This window comes from Leptosomus discolor, chromosome 2 (genome assembly GCF_034619465.1).
Source record: "Leptosomus discolor isolate bLepDis1 chromosome 2, bLepDis1.hap2, whole genome shotgun sequence".
In the NCBI taxonomy this organism is placed as follows: domain Eukaryota; kingdom Metazoa; phylum Chordata; class Aves; order Leptosomiformes; family Leptosomidae; genus Leptosomus; species Leptosomus discolor.
The window spans coordinates 31,983,335-31,995,543 of NC_141392.1; the positions used below are offsets into that span (position 1 = coordinate 31,983,335).

General features: G+C 37.7%; 1 protein-coding gene across 1 annotated transcript in view; it reads right to left on the bottom strand.

Annotated features, from left to right (window-relative positions):
• KIF16B (kinesin family member 16B) overlaps positions 1 to 12,209 on the bottom strand; it is a 142,953-nt gene that overhangs the window by 106,563 nt on the left and 24,181 nt on the right. Inside the window, exons 7-12 of the mRNA XM_086460387.1 lie at positions 7,361 to 7,458; positions 6,744 to 6,853; positions 5,980 to 6,122; positions 4,791 to 4,959; positions 4,475 to 4,606; positions 1,398 to 1,573 (exon numbers count right to left, since the gene is read on the bottom strand). Of these exons, the coding sequence (XP_086316513.1) occupies positions 1,398 to 1,573; positions 4,475 to 4,606; positions 4,791 to 4,959; positions 5,980 to 6,122; positions 6,744 to 6,853; positions 7,361 to 7,458 (828 nt within the window). The remainder of the gene's footprint in view (positions 1 to 1,397; positions 1,574 to 4,474; positions 4,607 to 4,790; positions 4,960 to 5,979; positions 6,123 to 6,743; positions 6,854 to 7,360; positions 7,459 to 12,209) is intronic.

Genomic DNA, 12,209 nt, shown 5'->3' on the forward strand with positions numbered 1-12,209 from the left:
TTCTACACTGAATCCAGCACTATGTTTTGGTAACGAGTATCTTCAGTGATCTACAGAAGCATTGGGAATATAAAGGAAAACCACAAAACAAATTATAGAGAGATTTGTATTCTCCTGTGCATATATAACACCACCTGCTGTTTTACCAACCATCACAAATTCAATTAACTTAATCAAGTTCTCTATTGTCTCCCACACCGCCATCTATCACATCCTACAACTAAACTACATTTATTTTGGGACTTCCACTGTTTTATAGCTTGGAACTAGGTCAAAGTATTACATCTTCAAAGGGGTCCCAGTTACATCTACTTGGCTAATTCTAAATCAAACTGCATTTCAAACACTAATTAATTTTCCCCTCCTAAAGAATATGGGAGAAACACAAGCATAATAGAGTAATTCAACTCCATAAAGAGTTTTCTAATTGTAAGAAAGCAAAACTCTCCGCTTCAATCACCTAGAATATCTATTACTGCTTCAAACTGTGGTTCCATCCCCTTTTTCAGCAATGTTTTATAGCATGAAATCTAGCTGAAGTACTAGCCTTCTGTTAAAAAAAGTCTACGTTGAACTGACATTTCACATCGCACAGCCCATCTAAAATAAAATTAGATATTTCTAGAAATAAACCTGAAGTATCATTTCAGATCACATTTGCTCACGTATGAAATCTAGCCATCCCAAGTGACATTATTTAGAAGAGATGACTGGCCTGAGCCAATTGCATATTCCTTATTGTTAGCTTAGTTTCACCATTCTGGAAACGCAGGAGAAATCAAAGCCTAACTGAGCTTATGCAGCAAATATTTAGAGCGGCTAATACTGAAAGAACGAGAAAGAGAACGATGCAAACAGGATGTATAGCGGGACACACGTTTTCTTATGCCACCACTGAAAATACTTTTACAGATTTAGCATGTTATGTGCTTGATAATGTAATGTGCAGCCAAACACAACTAAAATCTATTGTTCAAACCCCTCCATACGCCTACATTTTTATATTTACACATCTTAAATACTTTATATCATCTTCTACTTTTAAGATCCTAGATAAAGTACTCTTCAGTCCACCAGGCTAGACCCAGGAAATACATTACTGCTCAGTCTCCTTATGCTGGGGTGACTACTTGTTCCACAGCACACTGCAATCAAGCTTTGATTATATTAAGAGAAAGCTAAAAGCTTTGGGATGACAATTTTTCCCCCCTTATGTTAAAAGAGGTAATCTACTGGCCATATGGAAACTGATTCAATCAGGAAAATAATATTCATTCATAGCCTCATAGAGCTTGTTTACTCAAATCAATATAATGAAAGATAATTATCTCATTACATTCTAGAAATAGATGTTATAACTCAAGGAAAATTACACATAAATTCTAAGTAAAGCTAACCTGATTCCCTTGAGCAAGCAGGGCTTTTAATCGGGCTATTTCAGCTCTCAGCTCACGGATCAGTTTGACGTTAGGATCCTCATTAATAGTAGGCTTGTTGATGATGTTTTTGGCTCTATTTGCATAGCGAAGTGTACTTAAAGTTTCTCCATAATTGACATCAGCAGGTGAAATAGCTAAGGAGACGAAATCAGAAACAAGTTTATCCAGCATCATATGTTTCATTTGTAAAGTTAGTTTGTATTTTAAAAGTCAGGAAAACTTAATGCAGCCGAAGAGACAGAAATATATTATTAACCACTATGGCTACAATTTGTTCCAATTCTTCACTTAGCTTCCCTGATTTCACATCCTCTTGCTTCAGTGACGTGCTTAACTTGCTTGCTTGCTTAACCTTGCCTAAGTAAACACTATAGTAGAATAGTGTATTAGAATAATCAGGTCCAACAATCAACTGTTGTAAAGAAATCTTGCTGTCAATCTACTTAACATTTACATTTCTCTGGTAAGCATAAACATCCTATATGGATACTTTACAGGCTTTCTTGTAAATTTTTTTAAAGGAATAGTGTGAAAAGTAGCAAGTATTTTGTAAATATCAATGTAATCATTGAATGGAAAAGCCATTTCAGGTAAAAACACAATAGGTTCAGTCGAAGTTTTGAAGGGAAATTAAACAGCATCCAAACAAAAAGAAAACCAAAACAAGAATTTCTATAATCTACAAACCTAACTGTTCTGCTGAGCTGCAGAACTGTCATCGATCCGATGCATCAAGAGAAACCAGTACTATTTTTACAGGCAACTTACCCAGGAAAAACAATGGAGTTTAAATGAAAGTGCTAACACTATCCTTCATTTAATTTTCCTAGATACAAGACGTTCCCAATTAAAAAGATAATTGCCACATCCAAATAGACAAGCAAAAACACAGAAAAGAACACCATGCTGAAATTATGAGGAACCAGAAATCTCAATAGTCAAACTGAACAAGAGACCCAGAGAATCAGACAATGAGAACACCTGAAAAAATAATCAAGTAACCAAAATATTCTGCCCTTCCTCATTCCCTCAACAGTAATAAATATTAGTTTTGTGGCAGAGACACCCTGAATAAGAGGAGATGCACTTGGCAACAGACTATACTTCCCCTAGCTCACACTATCACTTCCCTACTTTATCTACTGTTCTACTGTCTGCTCTCCACTACTCAATTATTCTCTCTCTGGAAGGATGTTACAGTAGGTTATAGAAATATGAAAAATCAGAATTGGATATATTTTTACAAGAGCTTTGTTTAAGATTATCTTCCTGCTTTTTTTGTGGTTTTTTTACAAAAAAGGCAGACCAAATGTATCTGGACAGCTTGTCAGGCTCTGTTAGGCAATGCAGCCACATTACCAGTAGAGTTACTGTTGGAGAAAAGATCAACCATCAGGGCTCTGCCTAGCAGAAGCATTGTTAATAGATGAGAAAGTAGCTGAAAAGGCAGCTGGGTACTCTAATCATTAGTACAGACACTGAAAGCTCACTGTGTTTCTAAAATGTCTCTTCCCAATCCCTCTGTCCAAAAAAAAAAAAAAAAAAATCCCCCCAAAAAAACACACAAAAAACACCACCCAAAAAAAACCCCAAAGTTACTCAACCGTGTAACTGAAAGCAAGCATCAAGAAGAAAGATGCCAGCACAATGTTACTTAAACAACCAGAAAAACAAAACAGAATCTGGGCCAAGATCCTCTTTTGGTACTACTATGATCAGCCTGAGGAAAGAAAGGAGGCATGGATTCCAAAAACATCCCCAAAAATCATGCAACAAAGGAACTGCTACCCAGAGAATTTGACTGTAACAAAGCAACTGAAGAACCAGAATTTGATCCAACACATTTTATTCCCTCGATTCTGCTTTCCCACCATTCCCAAGAGAGGACTTAATTAGTTAGACTGCATTTCATTTGAGCAAGAAACTGTGACAGAATTTTCAGAGCTGCTTTTCTCTTCACACCTTACATCTCTGACACCCAAAATCCTCCCCTCCCCTTGAACATCCTCCCAGCTTCACCTGTTTGGTTTTTTTTTTTTTTAGGAATGGAATTCCCATTCCAATTTGTTGAAAAACCTGTAATATGTATTCCATAGGTAAGTTTTAAAACCAAGTGATCTTTACAGAGCTTCCTACGGGTAAAAAGGAAACTGTAAGAAAAGTTTGCAAGATGACTGATCATAAATAATTAAATTTAGACACGAAGTTAAAACATTGTGTGCAATCAAAAAGTAGGTTAAATGACAGTCTTACTCACTGAATGTCAAAAGAGACCAGATTGTTTCTGCTGCTAACACAACAGAAAACCAACACAGTTTTGGAAAAGCAAACCAACTCAGGCATCAGTATTAAGCAGATGCACAATGCTAGGATTATTTTTCTTACTGGGGATCAAAGTCTGAAACCTGGGGAGGAAAGGCATAAAGGGAGAGAAGTACAAGACTTTATCAAGGTCCAGGTTTGAGCATTTACCATGAGTAACAGAGCTGCCTGGAATGCAAACGAATCTCAAAAATAAACAGGACCTGTTACCTGAAGTTTAACTGTTCAGATTAGCTAATCATTACACCGTGCACGTGTCAAAGAAACAGCAGTGAGGCAGATGTCAGAGCAAATGTAAGCAATTAGACACATACATTTGGATGATCCTTACTTGTGCAAACAAATGTCTAATGCCTGTACATACACACTCTGGATGCCTTGTTACACTTGTGACCAAATACTCAGCCAGTGATATATGGACCCAAACTGATAAACTGCAGATGCAAATGAAGGTCTCAGATTTGGGAGGCATACCTGCTGTTGCTCATGATGTTACTAGACAACTAGCCTGAACCCATACACACAATGAGACCCTACATGGTTCTACTGCTGGAAGAGATGTTCTGCAGAGCGTTAATAGAAAACTCAAAGAATTCATTAATACATGTAAAAACATTCTGTCTTAACCAAGCATCTGGAATCTAAATATTTACAGCTACTCCTATTAAGCATGAACTTTTCAGGATGCAAAAAAGTAATTTACAAACACTTACTGGCAATCATTATAGTTTTAGAGTTTCCTCCTAGGCTATCTTTTAACAGCCAAGTCAACACAGAGTCCCTGTAAGGCACAAATACTTGTTTCTTCTTTGAAAGTGAATTTGATGCATCCTGAGATAAATCAGCTGTGATGTGGAAGTAGAAAAAAAAAAAACAGCAATTATGTATTTTCATTCATTTTCAACAATGGTATGCATTAGGCCACTATTTTTGTAAGTAAAAATGAACAGAAGTGTAAGTAAACAAACAGAAAGGTATTTAATGACCAAAAAAAAACCCAGAACAGACAAGCACAAAACCCAGACTTACCTAAGGCAGAAATTACATTTCCCAAAGTAACCAAAGATTTGTTAATATTCCCTCCTTCCTTTAATCTAACCCCTGTGGCACCGGTGGCATCTGCTCTCTCACTTCCAGCAAGATCTACCAAATGAATCTTGCTAACAGTTTCACAAGGCATTTCAGAATCAAATTTAGCCTACAGAAAAAAAAAAAAACAAACCACCAAAATACAAAGAAAAGTATGTTAAGCGATGAAATTACGAAATTTTACTGAACACAACTTAGTGGCCTTTTTCATGTCATGATTGAGTTTAACTTGATTAGAATAGCAGATTCAGAAGTCAGTTGTATTAGAGGTGCCACAGAAAGGCATTTGATCATGAATTGCTGCATAACTCCTATAAAAGTAGTTACATCTTTAAAATTGTAATGTTTGCCACTTTCTAGCCACTTACGCAAGTGCACTGACAACTAGGAATTAGTATTTACATGATGCATGAGCTGCATTCATTTTATTCAATTATGTTCAACATTTATATTTAGCTTTCAACAAGTTATAGCATACACAGACCCGTTTACACTCAATTTCTTCCCTGCCTCCCTGTAAGTAACAATTGCAATTGTAATTATACGATTTTTAACTGAGTCTTCCTCCCAATTTTTATCTTGATTCATATAAATCACCTCAGATTGCCCAGTTTCAAACTTCCTTCTCCTTTTACAGTACAACAGTAGAACAAAACCTTTTGCTGCCTGCCTCTTCCAAAAGCTTTGCAATGAGCAAGTTGTCATTAGTACAATTTGGGCCATGGAGCAAGTTTTTTTTCGTAAACATCAGAACATAAAAGGTAGCCCATGTTCAGCTCTGGCTGAAGTCTCACACAACATACTCCCCATCCACTCCTGTCACAGCAGCATCGTGAAACATGCTGGCACCGGGTACTGTTATTCAGACTAAACTCTCAGTAATTATCTCCTCAAAATCTATTAAATATCATTTTAAGTAGTCACATTACACTGTACATTTTAAAGATAATAATAATTGATTAACATATTTATAATTCTCAAAATTTCACACTTTTAACTTTCCCTGTCACAAGACAACAACATAGTCATTATCTATCCATACTTGCTTATCTGGCAACACTATTTTTTAATTATCATATGAATTATTGAAAGTAAACACATATTAAGACAAAGGGGGTTGTTTTATTACCTGAGTGAAGTTGATCGTGAAAATGGCATGTGACCTGCTACTGACATCATTCATTCCAGTTGCAGCTGTTGTTCTATTTATATTTCCTGCATCCATAAGTTCCTCTACATCAGTATAATTTTGCACTAAATGTTTAGACAAATCTAAAGAAAAGCAGAGCGTTAGAGTATGCTTATACATGCGCTTGATTTTCTTTACAAAAAGATTCAAATTACCCTCAGTACTGCAAAGTATTGCTGCAATTAGTGTTTATTCTCATACTTTTTTACCACTTAAGGAAAGGAATAAGGCGTCATGTGAATGTTGGAGAACTTACAAAAATTAAGAAAAAAACATGCAATCTTACTAAAGTATTCAGTGCGATAACATAAGCATAATCTCTCAAGAGCCATAAACCCTCCCTGGTAGAGGGCAGATCAAGACAATTAGGTCCTAATAGGTTTTCTCCATCTAAATATTAAATATTTATAAGTTATAGTCAACAAATTCTTAAAACCAATTGCATCTCTCAACATTATTTAAAAATGTGTTATAAATTTACAGATAAAAATAGTGTATGTATAACAAACTTAGAATTGGGAAAGCAAGTGGGGATAGAAAACGAGACGCTATTCTCCTTTAATGCTTTTATATCAAAGGAAAGCACTGTATCCATCCTCATTTATATTTTAAAAGATAAAAATGCCTGATGCAATTAGACATGACATCTTACAATATATGAAGGTAATAAAATTTCCAGTGCAAAACACTGAAAGTGTTTTTACCCTCAACATATGGTCCTTCTTTTGGATGTTCTCGTATTCGTAAATTGTTAGTTTTTGATGACTTCCGTCTGAGAAGATCTCTCACACGTTCATTATAAATTTCCAGATAACTGAAAGAAAAAATTAGAAAACCACTGACTGATTCAAGAGGCTTTAAAAAAGGAAAGCCATGTTAACACTGTGTTTGAAAGCAAGATGCATGGAGGAGCAACTAGATCCACAGCTGGCTTAAGATAGTAATGACTACAGCGCACTTGCATCATAAGGAAAAAAAAAAAAAAAACAAACCCCAAACAAAAAAAGCAAGAAGCAAGTAGAAAGGAAGTAGACAATAGCAAGATCAAGATCTCCTAATGTCAGCCTGAAATAAAGGGTAAAAATAAGGAAGATGCTGCCCAGCAGCAAAGGCATGTTTACTATCCTTTAAACAAAGCAAAATGCACAGCTGTTTGATTTAAGTTAGAAGCTTTGACCACAACTGCCAACAAAAATCAATTATAGGACTTAGGCCAAGCATGGAAAGTTATTTAAAAAAAAGCACACACTTTCCTCAGAGATAAAGTGAAACTGCATGGTTGTAACTGAAACAAGCAAACTCTTCAAATGCCAAGACCTACCTGACTTCTGTTCGAAAGGATGCCTCATTCCGCTTTGTTTTTTCGCTTATTTTGCTGAATAATCCTTCACAAATTCGAGGTATTAAACCTGCATCACCCTGAAACAACGACAATTCTTATTTCCAAGACTATATACGCGTGCACAATACATTTTTAAAGATAAAACCCAAGATCACTAGTTGAGAGTTCCAACATCCAGAAAAAGGGGAAAATCAAAACTTTTCAGCAAATACTCTCTTGCTCTTTAACTGCAGTCACCTTGACACTTTAATCCTCATGTATGTGCTGGAACATATATACTAGCTCAAATTCTTTGCTATTGGGTTATATTTTGCCCCTCTCATTTAGCTCAAATAATCCCAACTGCTCAAGGCAGAAACTGGCTCCTCACAGCAACACACGAACTACTTTATCTTGATACTATCTTTTCTAACTTTTGTCTCACAGAATCATAGAACAGTTTCAGTTGGAAGAGACCTTCAAGATCATCAAGTCCAACCTTTGTCCTTTTGTCTCACTTCACTATGGACTTAGCAACATCTGCAGAGCATGGGACAAGAGCCATATACACTCATCCATGAGCCATTCTCATTCAAACACCCAATCCCCAGCTCACAGTCCTTTCTGTCTTGAAAGATGCAGCAGGTCCTCTGGATAAATTAGCATGCAACAACAAAATTAAAACTAGACTCACTGTATCACACAATGCAGCCAAATTAAATTTGGTATTTAATGCTGGAATGCTTGACCCTGCAGTTAAAGTGTTTTTACACACAAAGTGCCTGCCCAGCTGATTTAATAAAGCAAAATGAAAAAATCATATTCCTTCTCACAGATACCTACAGACTATGTGGTTTACTAGCAGGACTGCAACTATCCATTACAGGGTCTGTGCCACTTCAGCTAACACAGCAGCCAGCAGCAGCAGGATGACATAGTCTCAGTTAAGCTGGCACTTGAGAATTGAGCCTCATCTCAGTGAGGTTGCTGCTCCACCACCGATGTCACATGCGTGTCAGACTGTGAGGCAGCAGCTAACACCACTGAGTTACCCAGAGACTTAGCATGCAGTTCTCATCTTCCCATTGCTCCAGGGAGACCCCTTTCCAGCCAAGCAGTGAGACAGTAAGTCAAAGCCAGGGTTTTCCCCAGCAGCAGAGAGGAGCAGGAGACTGCCATGCAGCTCTGGTCTCAGCTGACAAGGGGCTGCTTGCTCCCAGCTGCCCCATTCCCACTGAGTCTGATTAGGTAGATGACCAACTACCTGCTGAGCACACCTCCTCCCCACCACTTCAGGGAGACAGCAGCTAACACTTAGTTCTTCAGAGCCAAAATGAGTGAACGTGGCTCCCAGGAACAAAAGGAGAGGACATATACATACAGATGAGCTCTGGGCTCAGAGCTGCAAACTCAGAAGTAGCTTACAAAACAGTCTGTCAGCTACAATTTGCCTCCAGTCCAAAAATGCATAAGAGATTTGATGCAACAGACTATTTCTAATTCTATGCACCGCTGACGCAAGAAATGTTTTTGCTTAGAGTTAGGGGCCTAATAATTAAGCAGGAGGCAAATTAGGAAAACCAGACCCAACATCCAATGTGAGCATAGCCCAGGCACTCCAGGCACCCAAGAGTTTGCCCGGTGGGATTCTACAGATACCTGGCAGCACAAAAACACAAAGACAGTGGATTCCCCTGCACCAGACTCTGGCAGGTCAAGTGCTCCACAGGCAAAGATTTCTTTTCTACTCAGACCCCCACATAAAACCTGACCCTTTTTACCCAAGTTTGCTCCAGTTTACTCCAATGTTGGTCCCCTCTGTCCTCATCCTTCAGCTTCCCCCTGCATTCTCTGTTCCAGCAATCTTCTTCCAGGTACTGCCTCTGAGCTTCTCTTCCTCTTTCCTTTGCCCAGATATAATTCCGGATTCATCATCCCATCTTTTTTTTTTTTCTTTTTAATCATACTCTATCCCTCCATTTTGCCCTTTCCCATCTTCTCCCTCCTCTTCATCAGAGCCTCTTTGTCCTTCACAAACCAGGCTTCATTCTTTGAAATAATAATCTGTTCTCTCCTTCTATCATACCTAGCCCTTCACTTAACTGCACCTTGGTTTAAAAAGAAAAAAAAAAAAACCAAACAAACTACTCTTAAATAAAGGGAGAAACTTGCAGCTTAATCAGGCTGCAGTTGCCTTTGGTAACAGAGGAGGAGTCCTTCCCAATATGTACCAATATCTATCTCCAGATAACATTTCAGGGTTTGGTGTTGAAAATTCCCACACTTTTTTTTTTTTAAAAAAAAAAAAAACACAAAACAAAAACACAGGACAAGGAAAGAATTTTCTTTCATCTCACGCTCGGAAACACCTGAATAGTTTTAATTAAAGCTTAAGGAAAAAACATGAAAGATCCATCACAAAGTTTTAGGCAAGCCATTAGCGTCTGACATAATTCAGCAACTGCAAAGAAAGTCTTAAAACAGAGAATATTAGCTCTAATTGAGTAACTTCAACCATAGCAACATAGTGATGAGAAAGGAAGAACACACAGTTCCCAGCATATTTTATCAGTAAAATGTGCATCTTACATAATGTACTCTCTTTCTTAGAAACCATATTTAAACATTTTCTCCCTTTCCACCCCCTACAGCTCCAGGGCAGGATCAACTACATCTTTGACACTTTTTTTCTAGATAACAGAGTTCCCAGTCATGGAAATCTGTAGAACCAAAATACACAGTTCACTCCAGAGTTGAATCTTCTCTTTAAAAGCCTGTTTTCCTTCTGTGCTATCTAATCAGAAAACTCATTATTGCAATTTAAAATCTACTGTTTCTTACCCATCTACCGTTTCTTACCCATCTACCCTAGACATAGGGAACAAATTATTCCCTTCCTTTCTGCAGCAGCCTTTTACGTCTTGGAAGACTTTTTCCTCCACAGTCTTCCTTTCTCTGCGTACACAAGTCTGACTTTCTTGATAGATCATATTTTACAGATCTCTGATCATTTCAGTATCTCTCCTCAAGACTTATTCTAACTGGTCCACATATTTCTTGAAATGATTGCTGCACACAGCATTGCAGAAGAAGCCTTCCAGAGTCAAGAACAGTAGATACTGAAAGCAAAATGAGAACAGAATTCATGCTTTTTAAGGAGAAGTAGGGAAAAAATAAAATTTATTTCCAATTCAAGTTTTCTTATAGCACTGTAGTCTCTCAGACAGGGCTATCAATTTTCAAGCATTTAACCTGGCAGCTGAGTATATTTTATACACACTCTGTACAAAGCCAGATTAAAGTATTTATCTATCATGGCAAGAAGATTAGACCTTATTATTGAATAGTGTCAAACAAACTCCAGCATCTATTCATTTGCAAAATGTCTTGATGATTACGGTCATTACATACAGTGAGACAGTCTCACAAAAATGTCACTTTTATAACTTTCCGAAATAGAAATCCACATCTAGGTCATAAGATCTTTTCTTGTTACAAAAGTCTATTCTGCTTACCATACTTAAGTTAAATATAAAGCCACTTATTCTGTGACAACTGAAAAAAAGATTTACAGCTAATTTACTCTCCTAAACTAAAGGAGGTGCAAAGTGGCCAATCTTACTACATTTCAAAAGAGTGATCTATCTAAGGAAGTGGTAATATTCCCCTTTTCAATTCTACTGGTAGAAGACATGATGCATCTTTTTTTTTCCCCCCAAGGATTAAAGAATGAAACCTGTAGAGGCTGCCTGGCAAATAGGCTTCACCAGCCCGCCCCTTTAAACTGCACCACTCCCAAAGTTCAGTGGGTTCTTTCTGTCCTTGGACAGTCATGGATGCAACTGCAAGAATGTACTCCTATCCTTTACTCACAAACTGCCAAATATTCCTCCTCTCACACCTTCCTCTTCCAGGGTTTTCACTGCAATTCTCGATTAGATTTAATCCTTACAAATAAAGTTACCGTTATCATCTCATAATGGTTTGATGAAACTTAACATTTAGCTCCTCTCATCCCCAGTTTCTACTCCTCACTTGATAGCCTTCTCTAAACAGGGGTCAATGACCTATTTTAATCTTCTGACCCTTCAAAAAAAGGTCTAAAAAAACAGATCTCTTCAGAAAGAGCTGACCATTCGTGTTGTCATAATCAGTATCTTCTTTTTTTGTCCTGAGTTGGGCATGAAAAATCAGCAGTAACATTTGAAATTTTTGGGTTTGTTATTGAACAAAAATGATTGCTTCTTGTCCAACATAACAGAGCATCACCTAAAGATACTTCTTCCAACTGTAAATATCTACCTATAAAAGAAACGGCTTCTGAAACCTGAGTGCTACTAGTATGATACATGAGCGGTCAAGTAGCATACAGACAGGATCACTAATAATTCCATAAAAACATGCTCTTGCATATGCATTAGCATAAATTTCAATGCATTGTTACAGAACAAAAAAACCACCTGGCTCAGTTGATGTGGGAAGAGCTGTGGACATTGTCTACCTGGACTTCTCCAAGGCTTTTCATACGGTATCCCACAGCCTCCTCCTAGAGAAACTGATGTGTTACGGTATAGACAAGCAGTCTGTGCGGTGGCTGGGGAACTAGCTGACAGGCAGCACCCAGAGGGTGGTGGTAAACAGCTCTTTTTCAAACTGGCAACCTGTCACAAGTGGAGTTCCCTCGGGATCAATATTGGACCCAACACTACTTAATATCTTCATAAGTAATCTGGATGATGGGATCAAGTGTGCCCTGATGAAGTTTGCTGATGATACCAAACCAAGCGAGGAAGTGGACACTTCGGAAGGGAAAGCCACCCTGCAGGAAGACCTGGATAGGCTGGAAGAG